Source organism: Pelobates fuscus, chromosome 4, assembly GCF_036172605.1.
Source record: "Pelobates fuscus isolate aPelFus1 chromosome 4, aPelFus1.pri, whole genome shotgun sequence".
Lineage (NCBI taxonomy): Eukaryota > Metazoa > Chordata > Amphibia > Anura > Pelobatidae > Pelobates > Pelobates fuscus.
Window position 1 is genome coordinate 74,691,300 of NC_086320.1, and position 26,625 is coordinate 74,717,924.

A 26,625-nucleotide genomic window follows, 5' to 3' on the forward strand; every position below is an offset into this window, starting at 1 on the left:
CAATGACCAATCAGGCTTTGTCAAGCATAGACAGGGGTCTGATAACACGAGAAAAATATTGAATATTATCGCCCATATGGACACACACAACATGGAAGGTCTTCTCCTAGCGCTGGACGCAGAGAAGGCCTTCGATAGACTTAATTGGGACTACATGACTCGCGTATTGATCAAATTTGGATTCCCAAGGGATTATATCAAGGGCATTATGGCACTCTACGCTAAACCATCAGCGAGGGTTTCTAACGCGGGCTTCATCTCGAACCCTTTCTACATTACGAATGGCACCCGCCAAGGATGCCCTCTATCTCCCCTGTTATTTGTATTATCCCTGGAACCACTAGCGTATAAAATCCGAACCCACACAAATATAACAGGTGTCAACATCAACAACACAGAATACAAATTGTCGATGTTTGCAGACGACATTCTTATATCCATGACACAACCAGACATATCATTGACGCATATTCTGACCTCTCTGGAGGAGTATAGCAGCATCTCCTACTACAAGCTTAACCAAACAAAAACCCAAGCCCTGCCCATACGTCTCCCCTCTTCGGAAATTGCATCGTTAAAACACAAATACTCGTTCGATTGGAGACAATCATATCTCACATACCTAGGAGTAAAAATCGCGGGCACTCTTAGAGGAATAAATACGTGTAATCTCTCAAGCTTACCGCAAATGTGTAAACAGACCCTATTTAACCCCTTAAGGACACATGACGTGTGTGACACGTCATGATTCCCTTTTATTCCAGAAGTTTGGTCCTTAAGGGGTTAAATGGAAAGGTATTATGATATCCTGGCTAGGTCGGATCAATGCAGTCAAAATGATGGTATTACCGAAATTATTATACGTCTTCCGAATGCTGCCACTACCCCTCTCACCTACACTACTTAAACAAATCCAATCTATATTAACTTCTTACGTCTGGGATAAAAAGAAACCCAGGTTACCACTGACACTTCTCCAATCCCCCAGCAAAATGGGTGGAATGAGATTCCCCAATGTAACAACGTACCACAGAGCAGCTCTACTAGAAAACGCAGTGAAACTTCACGCCCCGAAACACACATTACAATGGGTGGACATGGAAAATAGATATCACCCCACGGGCTCAGCGATTGAACTCATGTGGACTCCTAAACATCTTAGAGATAAACACACCACTATACTCCCTCTTACTAAATACACCATACAAACCTGGGACTACCTTCATCGCTTCAGTAGGGACTCTACTAAGTTCTCCCCTTGGGCACCTATCACATTCCTGAATTCAATATCTCCATGGCTATCCCTCCGTCAATGGAGGGATCTGGGTATCTTTAGAATCGCAGATTTATGCAGACAAGGATCTATATTACCTTTCCCGGAACTTAGAGCCAAACATCATCTCCCCTCATCATTCATTTTCCCCTACTTACAATTGAAAAGTTTAATTGCCGACAAGGTAGCATTCACTCAAACCGAACACAACTCATCAGACAACCAACGCATACTCCTATATCATCGCTGTCATGAAACGCCAGTTAGGAGCAAAACCCTCACAATATGCTACTCTTTATTACTAAGTCAAATGCCCTCCCCAGAATACAAATATCGATCTCAATGGAGGGAAGAATGCACCCAATGCCCCACAGACAGCCAATGGTTGACCTCAATCCAAGCCCTGAAAGGTGTGACAACCTGCTATTCCCACGTTGAAGCTCATAGAAAGCTCATTTATAGGTGGTATTACACACCGGACAAAATCCACAAAATATTCCCCCAATCATCACCTGCCTGTTGGAGATGCGACAGAGATAGGGGAACAATGACCCACATATGGTGGGAATGCCCAAATATCAAACCGCTATGGGATGAAACACAGCGTATATGGGACAAACTAGGAATTGTAATACCCCCAATTACACCTCAACTAGCTATCTTTCTATTACCCCAGACGCTCTGTCCCGAACGGACATCCACGTCCTACTATTAACAATACTAGCTACAAGGAACGTAATTGCGTGCCATTGGAAGCAACCCAGCTGCCCACCTCCCATATTGATATGGCACAAAACTAGGCAATTTCTCAGATACGACGTAATGTCTGCTAACACACCCAAACAGTCCCATATACCAAAATTTAATTGGCAGAGATGGATAGAAATGGAAATAGAGACGGGGCTGCGGAACACATCCCCTCCTCGACCAAACAAGTAAACTAATAGCGTCCACGCTACCACTCTACACCATTAGACGCATGATATCTGATCATGACACATAAAAGTATATTGACTGCTTGTACATAAGGAACTGATCCAAGGATAGTGATTAGATTAACCAAAAGATCAGGCCACCGTACAATCGGCCTAGACACCCCCTATATTGGTCAATAAATAATAATGGAAATAATAATAGATATACCTGAATCACTGACACAGTGAGATACGAGACGGTATCACCAAACCAAGCGTTACCAAAGAAAGTTATTAATGACCATCAACAATTACTAAGGAAGCATATCTCATCAATATTAACACAGCGTTGGTAGAGGATTATTCAACATCCTCACCACACAGACCAAAAGTGATGGGTGGCTGCAAGCACAAAAATTTCTTGTGCGGTCGCTACCACTCTTTTCTCCCTGAATGTGTACTGCTTCTGTAAACTATACTGACCCCCGATAACATACCTAGCCACAAAATCCTCTAATCACCTCGATATCACTGTCGCCCTCTTTGGCATGTATATAACCACTCATGTTATGTAGATGTTGTCATTCGTGTAAGAACTGTTTAACTATGCATACGTTTAATTTTTGCACTCATACTGGATATATCTGTTGTTTTGGATCATGTAATGGATGTATGTCCCCCCTTATTTCCCTTCTTCCCTTCTGTACCCCACCCACTGAAAACTTCAATAAAATACAAATTATAAAAAAGAAAAAGGGAGAAGATGATTTGCTCTATATACTGCTACTGGAAAAAGGGAGATGATTTGATCTGTGTGTGGCTACTATAAAAAGGTAAAAGAGGATTTGCTCTATGTGTAGCTACTAGAAAAAGGGAGAAGATGATTTGCTCTATGTGTAGCTACTAGAAAAAAGGAGAAGAGGATTTGCTCTATATATGGCTACTGGAAAAAGGGAGAAGATGATTTGCTCTATGTGTAGCTACTATAAAAGGTAAAAGATGATTTGCTCTATGTGTGGCTACTAGAAAAGGGAGAAGATGATTTGCTCTATATATGGCTACTGGAAAAGGGAGAAGATGATTTGCTCTATATATGGCTACTGGAAAAAGGGAGAAGATGATTTGCTCTATGTGTGGCTACTAGAAAAGGGAGAAGATGATTGCACAAATTCCATATGTGCACTGTATATTAGTCACCATAAAACATAGTATTATAACCCGCTGTATAAGAGCATGCATACACTCCATATGTCCTTTACTTTTTTTTTAATGTTTGCACATTTGGCTTTGGTGTTATATGTAAATTAGCAACTTCATCTCATGGGGTGTAAAAAAAGTAAGAGAAAATGGCTATGCTTGCCAAAGATCTTTCAAACCCTACAGAAACAAGCATGATTTAATGTTATGTTAAATTAAACATGCTAATTCCTTATCAAAACTTAACTTGAGGGAAGTAAGGAATCTGCACTTGATCCAGTAGTAAATTTTATAATGGCAACAAATATTTAATTTGGAAGCCAATGTAGAAAAAAAAATGACTTGCACAGAAATCTTGAATTTTTCTCTTTTTTTATTCTAGTGTATTAATCGTTTTGTACGATAAAGCAAATGCCAATACATAATAGTCACTTTTGTTTCTGAAAACAATATAACTGCATAACTATCAGACATAATACGTGATACTGTTTTTGTTTTAATGTGTTTATGTGTTTGTTAGTTTTTTTCCATTATATTTTCCCAGTAATTACAAATAGTACTCTCAAACAAATAGCAATTCTGAATTGTGAGATTTCTATAATAATGTATAGCAGTATAATCGCAAACATGCAGATACCTAAAAGACTCACTTAATTTTTTTTGAAGGTATACGCACATACATGCAAACTGTTTTACATGTTCACAGGAATATGACTAAGAATGCTTGTTAGGTAGAGCTGCAAAGGTTTTAAAAAGGTGACAGTTCTATCTTTAATGTTTTGTCTAGATGGAATAGCCTGTTTAAGGGAAGACATTACAATTATATGTTTATATACATTTTTATGTCATGCCTTGAATTATAGACAGAGAGACAATGAACAGAACCAGAATGTATATCTCCCTCACTGAATCCACAATGATTATTTTTTCTTCGGCTAAATGCTGTAATTAATGCCTTATTTGTCAAATGTGTCTTAATATAACAAACAGTGGGAACGGTAATGGGAAATCAGAAATAACTCAAGAGCAATGACTAGAGAAACTCAACTTTGAGAGCAAAAAACAAAGAACTTCAGTGAAGATCTTCTTTATATAATGTCATAATTTCCATTTCATCCTGAAGCCGATACCTATATATTGTCTGACTGTTCTGCAATTTCAATGCAAACATAACACATTTTTACTGTAATAATATGTCCTTAGGCCTTTAAAAAAAAAAAAAAAAGCATATCTTTTCTGCTTGTACGAAAAATAATTAACTAAATAGAAAAAAACAGAAAGAATTCATTTTCATTTGGGTCTGGCCCTATATTCTTCTTGTATGTGAATATACAAAGTTCTATTACAGCAAATTAATGTCAGTGTAATCCCTTACAGTGGCTTTAGGCCAATTGTTTTCTTAACTATCTGCCCTCATGCCAAATAAATCTAATGCACTCTTTAAACTTGTAGAAAATAAAGCAGAAACATTTGTTGAAATTTAGTTGCGGTCACTCGAGCATGAACCGTAACCGTTTTTATTATCAGAGTCCAGCAAACATCTCAGAGTTAGAATTTGTTTGTGCAGTAAACAACTAGACAAAAAAAAAATACATTTTAGTGGTTAATGAATTACTCCCTGCCCTCTATGTAGATGATTAAGCCCTATGGCCACGAGGCTCTGGAAGCATTTATTAAATTTTTCGGTTACACTAAAATAAAAATCCTTCATTCTGTGCGATGATAGTCAGAGCTGTGGGGGGATTGGCAAGGAACAGATTTTGATTACATAGTGGCTATGCTTCAGAATTGCGATTTTACCAGGTGCAGTCATCTAATTTTATAAATAGGTTTGTGGATTTTGCTGGCTTCTGTTGCAGCACACCAAATGAAAAACACACTTTCAAATAGAAATGGTTAACATTTGCAATGCCAGCTACTGAGGACCTTGTTTCCCAAAACGCTCAGTCACCCATTCAGCTGACTGAGCATGATGGAATATTTGCAGCCAAAAGCAGGCCGTCACTGAATTAAGAATATGTTCACAATTATGCCTATGTCTGAAACTTAACCCGTATCATTATAGAACTAGCCTACAGTTCTAGTTTCCAAGAGGAAGGTTTATCCAAATTTAGGAAGCATTTAAAAACTGCTGACAAAATGCAATATTGAGAAATGTGTAAATATTTCATGTGCTGCTTTAAAAGATTTTTAGTGCTGGTTGGCAGTCGTTCAAGAAAATTAGAAAGGAAAGGCATAATGCCAAACAGCGAACATAATGTAATAACAAAAACCTACATAGATACAACAAAGACTAAACATTGATTTGTATATAACAATGTGTAAAAAAAGGCAATGTATCTTTTTCAATCTGATGTTTAATGTGATGTGCCACTGGTAAAACAGCAGACGCAAGATTTGTTATATAATGAATGAAATCCACATATATGAAAGAACAGAAAAATACATGTTCAATAACATGATACCTAAGGTAAAGAAAATTGCATAAGGAATTACAAACACGACTTGCTTGCTGTGAATGTCTTAACTATTTGAAAATGTTGCTTTGTTACAATATTACTCATTGACGGGGGGGGGGGGAGCGTAAGAGCACTTCCAATTTTGCAACAAACTAGGAAAACAATCCTTCTTGACCCCAGAATGGCAGTCAGATTTATCCCTGGATCAAGAAGCTAGTACCCTACAATTAAAAAAGTATATCCTTAAATATTATGTTTTTTGCAAGTATGCATCTAGTTGCTGTTTAAACATCTGTGCAGACTCTGATAAAACCACTTCTTCATGCAGAGCATTCCACGTCCCAATTGTTCTTACTGTAAAAATAAAACCTTTCCTTTGCCATAGACTAAATCTCATTTTTTTCCTGTATAAATGTGTGACCTCATGTCTAGTGATGTCCCGAACTGTTCGCTGGCGAATAGTTCCTGGGGAACATCGCTTGTTCGCGTTCACCACGGATGGCGAACACATGCGCTGTTCTTTCAACCCCCTATTCGTCATCATTGAGTAAACTTTGACTGTGTACCTCACAGTCAGCAGACACATTCCAGCCAATCAGCAGCAGACCCTCCCTCGCCGACCCTCCCACCTCCTGGACAGCATCCATTTTACATTCATTGTGAAGCTGCATTCTTAGTGAGAGTAGGGACAGTGTAGCTGCTGCTGATTTGATAGGGAAATTGATAGCTAGGCTAGTGTATTCAGTGTCCACTACAGTCCTGAAGGACTCATCTGATCTCTGCTGTAAGGACAGCACCCCAAAAAGCCATTTTTAGCGCTAGAACATCAGTCTGCTTTTTTTTTTTTTTTTTCTGTGTAATGTAATTGCAGTTGCCTGCCTGCCTGTCTGCCAGCCTGTGTGTCAGGCTCACAGCATATACTGTGCCCACTTGCCCAGTGCCACCACTCACTCACTGGTGTCACAATAGCTTGCATTTAAAAAAAAAACTAAACTTTTTGGACTGTAATATAATAGTAGTCAGTTTCCTTCACGAGTGTGCGTTTCAGGGCCTGCCAGGGCACAGTGTCACACCAGAGCAACTCATATCTGGTGTAACAGTAGTGTCCATTTAAAAAAAAAATAAAAAATTTGACTGTAATAGATTGAATAGCAGTTAGTTGTCTGCCAGCGTGTGTGTCAGGCTCACAGCGTATACTGTGCCCACTTGCCCAGTGCCACCACTCATATCTGGTGTCACAATAGCTTGCATTTAACAAAAAAAAACTTTTTGGACTGTAATATAATAGCAATCAGTTTCCTTCACGAGTGTGCGTTTCAGGGCCTGCCCAGTGCCACCACTCACTCATATCTGGTGACCCAATAGCTTGCATTTAAAAAAAAACCTAAACTTTTTGGACTGTAATATAATAGCAGTCAGTTTCCTTCACGAGTTTCAGGGCCTGCCAGGGCACAGTGTCACACCAGTGCCACTCATATCTGTTGTCACAGTAGCTTGCACACATAGTACCACTAATCGAAAAAAAATGACAGGCAGAGGCAGGCCACCCCGCAGGGGCCGTCGTGGTCGTGGTGCTGTGATTCCCTTTGGCCCTACAATAATGCGCAGTGTTCAGAGGCCACGTACCCTGAACTTGAAAAGTTCTGAGGACATAGTTGACTGGCTAACATAGGACACCCAATCTTCTATAGCTTCCACTCGGAACCTCGACGCACCATGATCCTCCAGCTTAGCTTCGGGCACCTATCAAGTTACCACTCGCCCGCCTGCCGCCACCACCAACACTAGCACCACAGCCGCTTCACTTGGTATGTCAGATGAGTTATTTACACATCAGTTGGAAGAAATGAGTGATGCGCAACCATTATTGCCAGAGGTTGTAGATAACAGGGATATGTCTCAGGCTGGCAGCATTACACACGTACGGTGTGATTATGATGATGTATAACCCACTGCTGCTTCCTTTTCTGAGTTGTCAGATACAAGTGAAGCGGTTGATGATGACGATGCGTCCGTGGATGTCACGTGGGTGCCCGCTAGAAGAGAAGAAGAACAGAGGGAAAGTTCAGATGGAGAGACAGAGAGGAGGAGGAGAAGACGAGTTGGAAGCAGGGGGAGGTCGTCGCAAGGAGCTAGTGGCACAGTCAGACAGCATGCATCGGCACCCAGGGTCAGCCAGACAGCACGCCAATCAACGCATGCTGTTGCCACCATCAGAATGCCGTCATTGCAGAGCTCAACAGTGTGGCATTTGTTTTGTGTGTCTGCCTCTGACAACAGCGATGCCATTTGCAACCTGTGCCAAAAGAAACTGAGTTGTGGGAAGTCCTGCTCATCTGCCCACAGTCAGGTGTCTGTCAAGGACATGTTTGAGCATAAGAAGCCAATGTCACAAAGTCACCCCCTTGCCCGGCGTCTGACAGCTGGCTTGACTGAACTCTTAGCCCGCCAGCTTTTACCATACAAGCTGGTAGAGTCTGAGGCGTTCAAATAATTTGTAGCTATTGGGACACCTCAGTGGAAGTTACCCGGACAAAATTTCTTTGCACAAAAGGCAATCCCCAACCTGTACTCGATTGTGCAAAAGGAAGTAATGGCATGTCTGGCACACAGTGTTGGGGCAAGGGTCCATCTGACCACTGATACCTGGTCTGCAAAGCATGGTCAGGGCAGGTATATCACCTACACTGCGCATTGGGTAAACCTGCTGACGGCTGCAAAGCATGGAATGCGTGGCTCTGCAGAGGAGTTGGTGACACCGCCACGACTTGCAGGCAGGCCTGCTGCCACCTCCTCTACTCCTCCTACTCCATCCTCTTCCATAATCTCCTCGGCTGAGTCCTCTTCTGCTGCTGCGTCTTGCTCCACATCAACGGCACACCCCCAGCTCCCCAGGTACTGTTCCACATCCCGGATATGGCAGTGTCACGCCGTCTTGGGGTTGACTTGCCTGAAAGTGGAGAGTCACACCGGACCAGCACTCCTGTCTGCCCTGAACGCACAGGTGGATCAGTGGCTGACTCCGCACCAACTGGAGATCGGCAAAGTGGTTTGTGACAAAGGAAGAAATTGCACATGTGTGTAATCTGATCGTACAACGCTTTGTGCATAAGTACCCAGGACGTCCTTAAGCAGGCCATGAAGGTGTGTGGCCATTTCAGGTGTTCCTACACGGCAATGGTGCACTTTTGCGAAACAACATGCTAGTGAGGCGCTTGATTTGTGAAAGCCCGACACGTTGGAATTCAACACTCCTAATGTTCGACCGCCTGCTCCAACAAGAAAAAGCCGTTAACGAGTATTTGTATGACCGGGGTGCTAGGGCAGCTTCTGCGGAGCTGGGAATTTTTTTGCCACGTTACTGGACGCTCATGCGCAATGCTTGTAGGCTCATGCGTCCTTTTGAGGAGGTGACAAACATAGTCAGTCGCACCGAAGGCACCATCAGCGACATCATACCATTTGTTTTCTTCCTGGAGCGTGCCCTGCGAAGAGTGCTGGATCAGGCCGTACATGAGCGTGAAGAGGAAGAGTTGTGGTCACCATCACCACCAGAAACAGCCTTATCAGCATCGCTTGCTGGACCTGCGGCAACGCTGGAAGAGGATTGTGAGGAAGAGGAGTCAGAGGAGGAATGTGGCTTTGAGGAGGAGGAGGAAGACCAACCACAACAGGCATCCCAGGGTGCTCGTTGTCACCTTTCTGGTACCCGTGGTGTTGTACGTGGCTGGGGGGAAGAACACACCTTCAGAGAGATCACTGAGGACGAGGAACAGGACATGAGTAGCTCGGCATCCAACCTTGTGCAAATGGGGTCTTTCATGCTGTCGTGCCTGTTGAGGGACCCTCGTATAAAAAGGCTGAAGGAGAACGACCTGTACTGGGTGTCCACGCTACTAGACCCCCGGTATAAGCAGAAAGTGCCTGAAATGTTACCGAATTACGGCAAGTTGGAAAGGATGCAGCAGTTCCAAAATCTATTAAAAAGTATGCTTTACACAGCGTATAACAGCAACGGGAATCTAACAGGGGAAGAGGTGAAAGTAATCCTCCTCCTCCCACGACCACGCCGGCAAGGACAGGACGCTTTCCAGACGTGTTGTTGATGGAGGACATGCAGAGCTTTTTAAGTCCTATGCATCACCACAGCCCTTCGGGGTCCACCCTCAAAGAACGACTCGACCGACAGGTAGCAGACTACCTCTCCTTAACTGCAGATATCGACACTCTGAGGAGCGATGAACCCCTTGACTACTGGGTGTGCAGGCTTGACCTGTGGCCTGAGCTATCCCAATTTGCGATAGAACTTCTGGCCTGCCCCGCTTCAAGTGTCCTGTCAGAAAGGACCTTCAGTGCAGCAGGAGGTATTGTCACTGAGAAGAGAAGTCACCTAGGTCAAAAAAGTCTAGATTACCTCACCTTTATTAGGATGAATGAGGGATGGATCCCGAAGGGACTGACAGTGGGCGATACATTTGACTAAAAAAGGCCTGATGAGGGGGACTACTTAACACACCACTCCTATCTGGTGGCACATTAGATTGCACGCGCAGTGCCCCAAATTTGAAGTAGGAGGACCGACCAATCATCTTTTTCCATCTCCCGCTTCCTAAAATCGATGCCTTATATACACGTCCCCTGATAGGGGACGTAACAGGGATTAAACTGATAGGAATAGTACTACTTAACACACCACTCCTATCAGTTTAATCCCTGTTACGTCCCCTATCAGGGGACGTGTATATAAGGCATCGATTTTAGGAAGCGGGAGATGGAAAAAGATGCTTGGTCGGTCCTCCTACTTCAAATTTGGGGCACTGCGTGTGCAATCTAATGTACCATGGATCCCCCTCCGGCATGCCACAGTCCAGGTGTTAGTCCCCTTGAAACAACTTTTCCATCACTATTGTGGCCAGAAAGATACTTTATACTTGAGCTACAGATGAATTGGTAAAAATCACACGCAGAAAAAGTAGATTTTGAAATAATTTAAGGTTTGTGATTGCCAAACTACATTGGAGCATCACAAAGTAGATGTTCACACAAATATATTTATAGTATATAGTATATTAGGAAAAAGTCACATTCCAAAATTCCTGGCTTAAATCATAATATGAAAGAGTTTAGTAAGGGAGATTTCAACCTTGAGGTTATTGAACCCCTTCATTTTGAAATCATATCGAATCACAGCAATACAGCATTCAGGCAATCATGTCTCCTTTTGTCACACAATTGCAAGGAAATTATAACATTTGCATTATGTGTACTTGAGAGGAAAATTACACATGTAACTGAATTTCATCAACTTAATTTTGTCATCATGACACTTTTTTTTTTCTTTTTTTGTAGCTTGTCTATTTGTTATATATTTTAGTGTATAACTTTCCTTATTGGAAAACCTCTCGTTCTGTTACATAATACTGTGAGGCTCATAATGAACTCTAATTGTTCAGTGGCTTTTTTATCTCCCCTATGAAAAAAATATATATACTCTTCATATTTTATCCTTGAAATTACATTATATGACAAGTAATGCAATAAATGGAATAAATGAAAAGTAATATAATAACAATAAAATGGTATATAACTAACAATATGTTTAGATTTTTTACAGAAATTATGTAATTAGCATAGATTATGAAAACGTAGCAAAAATTTAAGATTTGCCACCTTCCTTAGCTCTACGCAAATGTGGAAGGATAGGCTTCACCACCACCAGCTGCACTACACCAAGCTGTAGGACTGGGGTGGAAGTCAGGTATATGATGAGAAACAGTAAAGGAGAAGTTCAGGGAAAAGGGATTTAATCTAATGCTAAGACATAAGAAGACCAAGTTGCCCTGAGTAAATCACTGCCGAGATTCTAGATTTCTTTGTGACATCCCATTTGAAGCGTTTTTCGGATAAACCAGAGATTAGTAGGGTGGTCATTGGTGAAGGTCTAATACACTAGAACATATAAGAAAAATACCATCATGTAATTGCATCTTCCCCAGAGGACTAGCGTTCAGTACTTCAGATCTAGAGAGAGAATAGACTGCAGTATGTTTTTACAGTTGTACTTACTGGACCTTTTTAAGTTTCCAATAATGCAACGTGATTACGTGCTGTTATGCTATAATGTGATCATAGTCAGTCACTAGCTTTGAATGCTGTTTGAGGAAGGCAAAATTGTGTAATTAATGTAAGTCTCAAACACCTTCACACACCCCATACATGGAGCAGCGAAACCACCTGTGTCTGCATTCCCTGTAGATCCAATATAAGGAATCAGGCACAATTCTCCCATCCAGCCCTCTGATCACATGACCAAATTAAGTACTCCAGATATTGTTTACAAACTCCCAACAAATTTGGCAGTGCAGTACAATAGGTGGACTAACAGACAAGTATTTGCAAGAAGACAAGTTCAACATACTGCAACAAAGGATGCCGAGGGCACTCAAATGAGCTTACATTAGAGGGAGAGTAGGGTCACTATAGTCATCAGAACAACTACAGCTTAATGAAGTTGTTTTGGTGAGTATAATCATTTCCTTCAGGCATTTTTATGCAAACAGTGCCTTTTCAGAGAAAAGGCAGTGTTTACATTGCCCCCAAGGGACACCTCCAAGTGGCCACTCCTCAGATGGCCACTGGAGGTGCTTCCTGGGACAGTGCTGCACAGTAGGCAACACTGCTGTTCAGCAGAGATGCATAATTTTACTCATAGTGATGCATTGATTCAATGTTTTTCTATGAGGAGGTGCTGATTGTCCAAAACAGTGTTTTGGCCCCACCACCATTATGCCTCCTTGCCGATTTCAGACAATCCAATTGGAAATTCTGACTATTTCACCAAGGAGACGGATCAGGGGCAGTGCCAGCGTTGGCCACCCACGTGACACTGGAAATAAGGTGTGTTTTAACATTTTCTAAGGGGGCTAAGGGGTGCAAGACACCTAAATGGCAGATTAAACACTATAGGGTCAGGAATACATGTTTGTGTTCCTGACCCTGTAGTGTTCCTTTAAGTGATAAAAGAGGTAAGGGTAAGATGTATTTCATGTATGGGAAAAGTAGGTTTCTAGAAGAGCTTATAATAAGATGAGTTTCCAAGATGCGGTGCAGGAAAGCTATTAACAGTTTAATTAATATGCTCTCCCAAAGAAGTAGGTTTTCAATGTTTTTTTTTAAGAAATGAAGGCTGGATGAGAGTTTAATGAGGTAGGAAAGGGAGCTCCACAGGAACAATGCAACCCCAGAGAAGTCTTGAAGGTGAGTGTTAGAGGTGCGCGTACAACCTGAGGATAGACACACGTCCTTAGGGGATCGTTGGGACCTGGATGGGACATACTTGTGTATCAGTGAGGATAGGTAAGTAGGAACAAGGTTGTATAGAGATTTATAGGCAAGTACCAGCATTTTAAATTGAGCCCTATATTTTATGGGAAGCCAAGGTAAGGACTGACAGAGGGGGAGGCGCGTTAGGACAGGAAGATGAGCCTCATTGACGCATTTGTTATAGACTGTAGAGGTGTTATAGACTGTAGAGGAGCAATCTGGAAATGCGTGAAACCAATGAGAAGTGGATTTCAGTAGTCAAGGCGAGAGAGATAGAGAGAGAGCACGACATGGATTAGTATCTCAGCCACATCCCATGTTAGGTAGGGACAGATTTGGAAAAGGGTAAACTGGTAAACAATAATATGGATACCTTTAAAAAGGAACATAACTAAACATTCAGACAATAATTAAAACGAGCATGATGCATTTTCTCCATAGAAACAATAAATTATCACCATGGTAATGTCCTAGCTCAAATGCTAAGTTTTCCCATAACCTCACCATAATACTAGAGATCCTGGATCTATTTTCTTTGTTATGCCTTCCCCTGAAGTTAAACAACATGGGAAGGGAAACATTAACAGCGGTGAGAAACCTAAAATGTTTTTATGAATGAGGACTTCATTGTCTGTGTGTACAAGACATTCTAAATATACTTTGCCCAATATTAATTGTAAATGTGCATTAAAAACAAGTACTGTCATCCTGTAATATTGCCTATTGATTTTTGCTGCAAAATCCATAAAATAATTTAAAAGAAAACAAAAAAAAAATTATATCAGTATGTTTAACCCCTTAAGGACACATGACGTGTGGGACACGTCATGATTCCCTTTTATTCCAGAAGTTTGGTCCTTAAGGGGTTAAAGAAGTTGCTTTCAAAATAATCCTCGGAAATGTGAATTTCTCATTTAACATTATTATCTACAACATTTCTTGATAATTCTAGCAAGCAATGTCGCAAACAGAGTGACAATGCAGATATGCTGACATTTTAAAATATATTTTAAAAGATATTGTGTACACGAATGAAATACCAATTGTTGTGTAATCCAAGGTTAGCCATGTTTAGTTCAATTTATTTTTGAAAAGAAAACTTATCTTTTAATGCAATAATTCTGAAAGGAAAATGCAGTCGTTGAACAATAAGCTTCTAGTTATTCAACTAATAATCTGGCCAATGTAGATATAAGGGAAAAGAATAAATAAAAAAAAATACCACCATAGTCTGTTCATTAAATGTGCTTTAATAGTGGAATTGAAAAAAAGAACACGTGTATAATTCAAAAAAAGAATGTTTAGCATTTATCAAGTGTACTTACTTCTGCTGTTTGATCCACTGATTAACATTTGCAGCCACAAATTCACTTTCCTGATGGAGGCGACTGTTGTCAGTTTGTGTTGCTTCCAGAGCATGGTGCAGAATTTCCAGCTGTGGATGTAGATAGATCAAAGAGTATGATGGACTCCCTAGAACAAGGGCTATCTGGAATACTAATAATCGTCTGTAATACTTGTAAAGAATCAAGTCATTTTTCTCCACTCCTTCAAATAATCATGGTTTCCTTGTACATGCTATTAATTGATTCAATATGCGAGATGGAATGTCTAAACCTTTCCCACGCTTTACATCTACCAGTTTACTATAACATGCATTACTCTACCTCCAGAGGTTGTTTAATTCAAATCAGGCTCATTTTAGAAAATGAAAAAGGAGCCGCTACAACTTGCTTAAGCCTGGATTTTTTGGTTAATGTTTGCATCTTGATATGTTTTTCATAAAAGGGCCGCTGGCTATTGAGGTGCATCCTTTAATGTCATTATGAGCAGTAACTGAGGAAGAATATAGAATTATTACCTTGACATCTATTCCAATATAGAGTTACATGTACAGTCCTTTGATCAACCCTTTATATTGTAAAGAAAGTGGCAGAGAGGATCGACAAACAAGCAAAAAAGATTGGCCTTGTGGGGCAATGTTTAAAAAGTAGAGCAATCGCTACGGAAACCCATATTTTTAGAAAGAACATCTTTTGGTATCGATTCTGGTACTGTTGTGTAATGTAAGGCAATCTGTTTACTAACATTAACTTTTTGATAAACTATGTATTGCTTTCTTTTCTAAAAAAAAATTATAATTAAATAAATAAAAATAATTTGAGAAGAAGAAAAGAAGATTTTTATTAAGAACACATAGTTTGTAATTCAAGTATTAAGGAGCCCGATATAGTTTCCTGTAAATTGTTCAGAATTATATTATTTTTAATATTATTTGTATTAAGTATCTTTTAGATTTGTGCACAGTGAAAAAAATCAGTTTGGCTGAATCAATTTGTCCAAAATGCATTTTTTGTGCTGTTTTCACTGGTCCAAATTATGTCCATGCACAAATTTTGGGGACAACAATTCAAATGAACCGAAATGGCATTAAAGTGAGCCAATCAGTGAACTGCAAAATATATACATAATATAAATACTATGTATAAAATTTGCAGTACACTGACTGGTGCATTTTCCTGCCATTTGGTTGACAGGTTCACAGGTCAAGTGAGAAGAAGTAACCAATGGAGAGGAATAAAGGAGGAACATATATATATATATATATATATACATAATGAATTTGGTCACTTCTCATTTGATCTTTGAATAAAATCAACATTTAGTGACTATCTCCTAACCATCAATCACCTCTTTTTTAAGGTGAAACTCAAAATCACAAAACAAGCTAAACATCTGTTGTGCATTTCAGTTGTTAGGTGAAACATCCATATGACTCTTTGGAGCTACAGAAGTTGCACAAATTGCAATTTGTTTGACACTGAATTTAATAGTCCAGACGGTATAGTGGAATGGGAAGGACTGGGAACAACAAAAGTCAAGCGATGAGGGTAGGAGAGATGAAGTATGGAAATAAAATATGAATTGGGATTTCACTTTAATTTTTGCTAAGGGCATCATGTAATGGTGCATCGAATTACAGCTAGAATCATGTGAGCTGCACCCCTAATACCAACTTCAAGTACACCAAAGGCTCCCAAAGTCCTGGGTACTAGAGGTCATTAAAAGCAAATATTTATTCTCCTCAATGCCTATTCCTGGTTTTGACCTCTTATCAATGTTCTTATAATACTATGTATTTTAGATAGCTTTCTTGATTAGTTTGTCTTCTGCACTTTTGACTCATGCTATTTGTCCATTTTGCATCTAGTACCAACACATGGTTTGTCAACTATCATAACATCTGGCATGTGTGAATTTGTCCAGGACCTGTTGATATTACTAAACGGTTACCTATTTAAAAAATAAAATCTCTCTCTATTATGAGGTAGTGGGTGATACAATAAAGTGCCTTGGTGATAAGCAGCTCAATACCTAATGTGGGATACCCTTTTATCCACAATATATTAAACAGCAAAAACACAGTATAGAATATTTACCTATTGTTCTTTTTCATTTCATGTACCTTCAAGTTCACTGTTATACTGTATTTGTGGGGTAAGTCAAAGAAACCCCTACACAGGTTGGATCTTTATAAGCGCTCCACTAACAGGTAGTAGAACCGTTCTTTTACTATTACCTATTTCAGGTGTGTTTATTTTAGAAACATAGAAGCATAGAGTATTATATTCCGTGAAAAGGTAGTATTTACATTAAAAAGCATGCTGGGACAGGCTATAGACTCCAGATTCACTACATTCAGCTTTAATTGTTCTGGTGACTATAGTGGCCTTTTAAAACATTTTCTTTTTAAATGTGTGTACATTACATTATCCATCATTTTCTTTTATTTAAATATGTATATATTCATTTCATTTGACTATGTTTCTGCAGATATATAGACTTTAAAAGACTTAACTCTCCCAAATGTTCCGCTTTCCTACCAGTGTGATTAAAGTACAGTATGACTGCACCACTAAGAAACCTGTGAATACATCCCCTTTCATTTTAACAGAAATAATGCACATCTTTGAATACCAAAATTAAGAGAAAGTGAGGTGTAAGGAAAATTTAAATGCCCCTCTCGCATCCTAGAAAATCTAAAAATGTATAATTTCAACTAAGCATCTTACCATCATAATCTGTCTAAAAGAAACACAACAAGCTCTATTTCTGTATTTCACCAGGGTGACGAAGATGCCTAAAAAGCTGAGGACAGACCTGCTCATATCATGAATTTGTGGGCTAGTTGTACCAAAGAAATCCTTAGAAAAGCTTTTTTGATAGGGTTTGGAATAAAACTTCTAACTAGAAGGAATAAAAATTGAATATACAGTTGTGGGATATTTCCTAAAACACGTCAGTGGTGCAGATGAAACTGACGGTGTAGATGATGTATTTGAACTTACCTCCTTTTGTGCTACGCTATGCTTTTCTTCGTACGCTTTGATCTCATTTTTCAAGTGTATTGCCTGTAAGATAAAAGGATATATGAGTTACGTACGCTGCAGACTAAGATATAGAAATCATTAGAGAACAAATAATTAACCTCAGATTACAAAAAAATAAACAAATAGGAAAAAGAATATGTTCACTGTAAAGATAAAACACAAAATATTTTGAGAGATGTTTGGACATGTTTATTCTCAGTAATTCTTAATGTACGGATTAGCATAAAATGTAAAATGTATAACAGCGACAATAACTAATTGGTTGAAGTATTTTACTATTTTTCTCGAATTGTTTTTAAGAGGAACTTTGTTATGTCTAATTTTCTATTACCACATTTGCTAGAAGACACTCCTTCTGTAAAATTACACGAATTCAAACTACCATTTCATTTCCCACACTTCCATCTTCAACTGGTACAATATTTATTCAGGGATGAGAATAATTCAATGCTTATACAACAATTTGACAGAGGAATGTGATAGGCATATCATCTTGGAGCATCTCTTGGTGGAAGTATTTGCCTAAAGCAACATTAGATCATATTCAACTGCTTGAAAGTGGATGACAAATTTTGTAAACTACAATCATGAACAAATTTACTCTCTGTAACAAAGAAAAATGGCTATTTCATTGTTTCCAAATGGAAAGGTTTTAGTAAATACATTTGTAAATCAGCTTGTAAATGTAGTAGACTGCTTAACATAAAATAAATAAATCTACAATATGTTTAAAATCAGGGATTTTTCTTCTCATTTCGAACATGTAATAGATGGGTAATACGTGGGTAAGACATTGTGTCTGATTGAAAAAAACTTTTCTTATTCCTTTCATTTGTACGATAATATGCCACACTATCATAATACATAGAATATAAGAAAATGTATTTAAATTAATGTGAATGCTGATACAAGCTACCAGTATTCTGATTCTGGATACATAGCGTTGAGTTTTACCATGATTCCATCACATGTGCATGTTCATATAAAGCTCAGGCCACTACTAATATTAAACCAATCCAGCCTTGGAAGGTCTGAACCTCATTTATACAAAATATTGAAAAGTGATAACATATTTTATAACTTACATTGAAACATATACATATATTTGTATTTATTTTACTCTGAAACCTTCCTTTTATTTACATACATAACCTTTTCAGATTACCAGGTAAAGCAACAAAGAAGAAATCCATCTAAGCACCTATTTTAAACATAGCTTTAAATAAAATGGTATCTAAATTAAATCTAAATAAACTCATCTTATCTACTGACAGTATTTTGTTGGAGCATTTGTAGCCAAACGTTTCAATCAATTTTTAGGAGAATATAAATGTATATTTTTACATCAAAAATTTTAAAAACATAATGTTTTTATCTATTTATCTATCTATCTATCTATCTATCTATCTAAAATCACATAATTGTTAGTACCTACATAGTAACTTACCAATGTGTGAATGCTCCATGATTTGTCTATAAATATATAGGTCACACAAAACACTTAGAGAAATTGCAGCATCATTGTAGCTGGCTGTGAGCACCTTATACCGTATGTAAATATCATGTAAAGGCTGTAATTTGTGTAATCAGTTTTACACGAATGTTGGAAATCTAGTGTGTCATTTACATTACTCTGAACAAACAGCATGATGGCTCTTAAAGTCCTATATTATTTATATATAGGAATTAATTATACACACTGCATAGCTGACCTGCAATATTTAAAAGATATGCAGAGAAGAAGGCCATATTATATGCTCCTGCCTATGGATAGTAAATATTGATCTTAAATAATTGTGCTGTGATTGAAACATTATGCTCTGTTATATTTATAGCCATATAATGCTAAATATTTAAAACCCAAAAGTGCTCGCAAGCTTTCAAGACTAAATCTGTACTTGCAAAAATATAAAACTCTGATATGTTGGCTGTCTCTCTTAATTATGTGCTCTCGTATTGACTTTATTTAGTTAATAAAATTGATTTAGAGTGGAGATATCTCATTAACAGAGATGAAAATGAGACAGTTTAAAACTTTTTTTATTTTTTATTGCATTGTGAACTGGCACCAATACAATTTAGAGTCCGAAACTTTATTAGCAGCTACTAGGTCAAACGGAATGGGGATGATTGGTTGTAGGGTTGAGAATGAAATATGAGAATGTACGTCAACTGAAGGTAAACTATAATGTGATTAAAATCAGAAGCAATGTGATAGCCGTACAAAAGAAACACCTTTATGTACATTAAAGCCAATCTAAAATAGAATTGCTTGCTGGTCATACACAGTGGTGTATTTGGGAGTTGTGCTGCCCTAGGCACGACTTAACTCGGGCATCCCCCTAATTTGCCTCACCACTTCATGTCAAGGCCACTTTTTTGACTGACAGACACACGCCCTCATTGATACACACGCCCTTGTAGATACATGCACTGACATATGCTCACTGACAGAAACAGTCATTAGCACACACATCAACACACACTTTCACTGACAGACACACTGACACACCCACTCACTGACAGGCACACTCTCTCAGATACACTTACACTGACATACACTGACTGACAGACACACAATGACACACACACACACACACGCATCCTCATTGATTTGACACACTAACAGACACATACACATTCACTGACAGATACACACTCACTGGCAGACACAGGCAGACACACACACTCACTCTCAGACACATACACACATTCACTGACAGACTCACACTCACAGACACACATACCTATGACAGATACACACACATTCACTGACAGACACATATACACACACTCACTGACAGACACACACTTGTTGGGGCGCTTGGGGCTTCGTTTTTGGCGCCCCCTTGAAAGTGCCTTGTTTGCCTTGAGGTAAATACAGCTCTGGCTCTGACAGAGTGCTTCCTGCTCTCTGGTTGAGAGCCTGGCAAACCCCACCTACGACATCAAACAATTCTATAATTATTTGACTCCTTTCAGGAGTCATTTGACTCATACATCCTAGTGCAACATTATGGCATAAGTAACCATGCTCACCATGCACATTACTTTCCATTGAGTTATGCAATTAGTTATTGCGATAAACCTACATACACCGCCAGCTGAGTAGCTCCCCATATACATAAATATCAGCATTAGCAATCTGTTTGCTACTATTTCAAACTTCATAAGAGTCCCTGCATAGGAGCGATGGTCTTTATATTGTGTCCAAATCCCCTTGTCCCTCGATTCTCTAATAATGTATTTTTTTCTAGGAGCTCAACGTCATTTGTGTAGTTGAGTTTATAACCGAGCTCCAAAGCAATAATACTCACAGTAATGTATCTTTTAAACTACAAAAAATGTGTTTAGAAATCAGTCTGTGTAAATAAGATACATTGTTCTTGTTCTAGTCACATTTTACTTGCATTATTTGTAATTAGTAAGTCCCTTAAATTGTCTCAGAACAGACCTGCCCCTGGCTATTCCCCCACTCACACCCATACAATTTAAGTTTTCCTCTTTGTCTATTTGAAATTTTGGGATGTATGCTATATCCATTTTATTTTTTATTTTTTTATGGAACTTTGTGCAGGTAGCACAGCACATTGAATAATTGGTGTACTGTGAGCATTACAGATTTCAATAGTGCCTCACATCATAGCCAACAAATGACTGCAGTGCTGAAGCATGGCGATGATGAGTTAAGGACTGCGGGGGCAAGAAAGCCAAGCTGGTCTGGGTCAAAATGTGACCAGTCCGATTTTATATCCCAGCCAGCTCCTGCTCCAAATTTCACTAATGCTCCTGAAAATCCTTAAACACTCTATGCATAAATACTAGGACCTTTATTTCAGCAGAGCCCAGTAAAATGCCCTGGACTCATTTTCCAAGGAGCATTAGATGACTCCCGTATCATGAAACAGATTTAGTGGTAGCGGTGCCCTACAGCTAGGTAGATACAATAACTGTTCAAACTCCCTGTTACACATGTTAAAATTATTCAGAAGGCTAAAACATGTAGTGATTCTATTGTCTATGAACAGTGAGACTCAGATTGCAATGGTCTCTGCTGCTATTTACTATGGCCTCTCTCTAGTTTCATATACAGAATCATGTTTTTATTTGATTCAATCACCTCAAAGCTTTAAGCCATAATTATATTTTCTAAGGAAAGACATTAACCTACCAGTATGGTGGCCACCTGTCTGCTATTTTCTTGGCAGGCAGTTAAAGCTACGACCTGAAGCCAATTATAGCAATATATCCACAATATGATGGCCACTATTTTATTCCTACCTACCCTCTCTGCCAACAAGAGTTAGCTCAATACAATGCAAAAGTACTTGTGTTAACTCTTTCCTACCAGTTTCCTTTTGAAAGGTTTAAGCACTTTCAAAGTACAAATCTAAGCTACAACAGCTTACCTATAATATGTGCCCGCAGGGGGTAGAGTTATAGGCAATTGTCCTTAGGCCAGATACATTTTTGTTATGACCATTTTACTTGGAGATTTCTTGTTAAGTAGCAAAAAAATGTAAAAATATAATTGGAAAAAATAGCACTTTTTACATTGAGAATGTTCCCAGAAAAACAATATATGTCACATCAAATACAATTCTAAGATACATTTTACACATTCCTATTTGGTTGCCCAACTAATTAAATCAAATCAGTTTCACTAGGATACATTTTTAAAACAAATCTAAAACATGATCTATGAAGTCCGTATGAGACAGATTCGCAAACATCCAATGGCACAGTGTCGCTACAATATCTGTTATTTTAAACAATGTTTTAAAAGGGATTGCTGAAAATCTATTATCAAAGCAACTCTGAATATCTGACAACTAACAAAATCCAGATTATACACTGCCAGTTTTAGAAATCAATGATAAATTAGTAAAAACCTAAAAAAAAACTATAAAAAAAAAGAAATACCTGTTATATATTACAATACAATGTTTGCCATTAGACCATCTGGTTAACACTAGTCAGAGCTATAATCCAAGTGACCAAAGATCTGGATTTTATTTGTTGACAACATTGAAAGCAGACATGTAAACATCTTTGGTCTTCTCAATTGCAACATCACTTAAAACAATGAAATATATTATAAACATATTTCAGTCTTGGTAACCAAAATTATGAATACTTTTAAAGTTGGATAACAATTTATAGAATATTTGTATGCTAACGTGTGAGTTCTAACATGTAACTTCTTCCTAGGGTAAAACAGACTCAAAATCAACTCTGGAATCCTTCATTTTTCTTCCTTTGAATATAGAAAAGATCCTGTAAAACGAGGGAAGACAGCAGCGAGAATTGAGAAAACTAAGCTGCAGGGAGTTCTGGACATAAAATAAAAAATCTGGGAGTATAAAAACTAGACTTGGAGATTTATTTCGGTGCAAACTGCAATTCATCTGAATTTAGGTCGATCAAGTTATAGTTCGAATTTCTGAACTGAAATATAGCTGAATCCAAGCCAAATTAAAAGCGCAATGGCCGAGCATGTTCACTTTGATTCATGATTCTGAAAAAAAAGTAGATGACGGATTGGAAAACCAATAATTTATGGATAGGGGACATTTAATAAATGTTGATTTTTATTTCACACATCAAGTGAGAAGTGACCAATAGAGGGGATAAATATAAAAAATAATAATAAAAAAAATATATATATATATATATATATTTAATAAATGTATAATATATAAATATATTTCTGTCTTTCCTTTCCTTTTTGTTACTTTTCCTTGATCTGTAAGCCAAATGGCAGGACAATACTCTTATTAATGTACTGCAAAAAAACAAACCTAATATTTATATTATGGATATATTTTACAGTAGGCTGATTGCTGCATTTTGGTATCATTTTGGTTCCCAAATCAGTTTTTTGTTACCAAAGTTTGGCCATCTCGGAAACATTTGTAATTTTTTTTTTAAATGGCTTAGCTGAACTGAATTCTCTTGCCGAGCACTAGTCAAGCACAGGGGGAAAAAAGGTGACTCATATATCGAGGTACACAAAGCTGGAACTTGCTATCCTTTCTTAGGATGGTCAAACACAGAGAAATAAGGTACACAAGAGTATGAACCTAGGATGACATCTCACATGTTAAAGAATCATGGGGCATAAAGTATATCTTGTAGAAAAATAAAATAAACTCAAGCAGTATAATTGGCTAGGAGAACTAGGTTATCCCGTAACATCATCAAGCATGCGTGTTGCATGAAGCCAGGAAGTTTCTGTCTTTACAAAACCAGATACTGTTCCCATCATGGAGTAAACACAGTCTACACCCTTCTTTAGATTATTATTAGATTGTTATTGTTTTTTATTGTTGTTGTTTTCAGAATAAGCACAGGCTGTCTGTAAACTGTCAAATCATACATAGTGTGTTTGTCCAAGAAATGTATGTGTTGTGTGCTGATGTCAATACTTCTTCCCTCTTCTTTCCATTATTTTATATTTACCATACGTAAAGTCTCAAATTAAATTTCCAAGTTGTTGCAGTTGGGCATCAAGTGGTCAGATCTATTTCAGCTATTAGTTTGTGGCTTATCTCTTAGACTTGATAAAAGCATGGTAAGATGCACTAGGTAAACAGTTTTAAAAGACCTAGGTAAGAAATTGTTCAGTTGTTAGAACCCTCTCCAGGTGTCTGCCAACAGTAAGAACATGCCTACAATGAAAGGTTAGAAATACAATGAACCAACGTATTTTACCTCGAGATTACTGTTCACTTTCCTTTGTTTTAAGCAGCTCAGTTAAATACTTTGTTTTAGGCATTGCATGACAGGAGACCAATTAAATCTGTAGAATGTAAGCGTGCAAAGGTTTAGGAGCAAATCCAAACATTTATCTGGTTCAAACTGAAATTTTATAGCGTAGGAAGTAGCCAAAATTCCAGACAGTTTAGATTTGAGCACATAACTATTTTTGGAGATTTATATAGTGACTTACTCATAAAACTGATAAAAGTAATTCCTTTACATTGCAAGAGAGTGGCTCAAAGTCTACGGTAGCATGTGCCACATGATTGCTAAACAGGGGGTTGCCCAAGAGTGAAGCAGGGTATCTAAGTCAATAAACAGAGTTTAAACTTTGCTATACTTCAATAACCAATATAAATAATACAACTAAAATAAATAATAATAATAGAAATAAGTTATATAAATATAAAGCAAGAAGAATAAAGTTATACAAAATAAACATGTCCTCATTTGCCCATAGCTGTGATTCAGAATCTAAATATATGTCATATACACATGTCACATGATATTATATTGAGCTGCGTAATCCCAAACAAATCTTGGATATCCATGTTTCCTTAGATCCCATATCTGATCATAAACCCTTTAGATAAAATGAATGACAATTTAAACAACAGAAAGTTTTTTAATATTCTTATTAAATACTACATTTAACACCACATGCACACTCTATGCTTTATTTATTTTTGTATAATCTATTTACATGCATATCAGAAAGGGGATTCCTGGCACTCTGTTATGTTGCTTTCCCTTTTGTGTTCAGTCAGTGTATATGACTCACTGACCTTGTGCGTACTGGTTGGCAGAACTTGACACAGTGGGCACTGCCGTAAGAGTCCAATATGCATAGAATTGCCTAAGACCAAACCTGTCCTTCACTTCAAGTCAAATCTTCAGCTTAAAAATTTACTGCAAATGTAAGAGCTGCTAAGGAGTCAAAACTAAGAACATCCTCCATATCAAAGTTGGTAATCACGCCTAAGACAGTCATGAAACACTTAGGCAAGAAAGGTATTGGAAACAGGAAGACAGGATTAGGAGACCACCTGGTTGACACGGTTGAAGGCAAATTTCACCCACTAAATATGGAGGCAGAAATCAAATTTGATAATAAGGCAGGGCAGAGCTGGTCACTAAGAAGCACAAATTTGATAATAAGGCAGGGCAAAGCTGGTCACTAAGAAGCACAGATACAAAATGGGAGCAAATCTGGGTCAGGACTGAATACTAGGATAGCACAAGAAAACCCATTAACTAAGTAACACGATCAGATTATATTTTGCTGAAGAATATGCTGGTGCTTAATGAAAAACTGTGCCAATTTGCAGACATTTCGTTTTTAAGTATGAAATGTTGCTTGTGTCAAGATACACTTTTGTAATAAAGTTCTGAGATGGAACGCTCTGTTCTTTTTGACAGACTCTGTTGTTTTTGAACACGTACAATTATAATAGAGGTGATTTAGACAATTGGTCAGGCACAGTTAAATATCTATTGTGACAGAACTTTATACGTCTTCAGAACTATTGTTCCGTATTTCTCTCCATTCTAAGCATTCCTCTCCAAGTACTGCTAGCTGTTATTCTGTGCAACAGAGATTCTCCATGATATTGTCATTCTGTAAATGAGCTTGAGAAAGTTTGTGTGTCATTTCTCGGATACACTTTTCTTTAGTATGAGCCTAAGGCAAAGTGTATACTTTATCAGTTACTCTAGTGAAGATATACTAGACCAATCTATCTCAGTCATTTTCTTCTCTGATGCTATGAATCCAGCGTACAATAAGGGCATCCTGAGAAACGCAACCTCATTTTGGCAATTATTTCTTAGTCATAGTTATTGGTCAATATGTGTTATATAAAAGATATCTGTGATGGTCCACATGCCAGATGTGTTACTAAGAGAGTAAATATGATTTTCAGGTGTCCTGCAAAGACAGTAATTCACAACCACAGTCAAATTTAATGGTATTATCCATTGTGAGTGGGATCATTTCCCCAGCATACTATATACAAAATGTCTTAGTTGTGCAGTATGAAATTTGTATTCATTATTGTTACATTTACAAAATTATTTATTAAAAATTATTTGAAAGAAACATTTTAAAGACAATACGATATGAGCATTTATCCAATTAATGTGCTATAGAAATTGGCAGACAGATTGACTGGTAGCATATCTATAAAAGGACCATTTTGCAGTGGGTTCAGAGTTTTAAAATCCATGGAAATAGGTATTTCTATTATTTAACCAAACCTACGTACACTTACACATATGCATATAATACATACCATAAAAATACATGA

The 26,625-nt window shown here is 38.0% G+C and overlaps 1 protein-coding gene across 1 annotated transcript in view; it reads right to left on the reverse strand.

Moving 5' to 3' along the window:
• Positions 1–26,625, reverse strand: part of LOC134607811 (polyamine-modulated factor 1-binding protein 1-like) — a 340,326-nt gene that overhangs the window by 82,077 nt on the left and 231,624 nt on the right. The window contains 2 exon segments of the mRNA XM_063450371.1: positions 14,492–14,601; positions 17,516–17,578. Of these exon segments, the coding sequence (XP_063306441.1) occupies positions 14,492–14,601; positions 17,516–17,578 (173 nt within the window).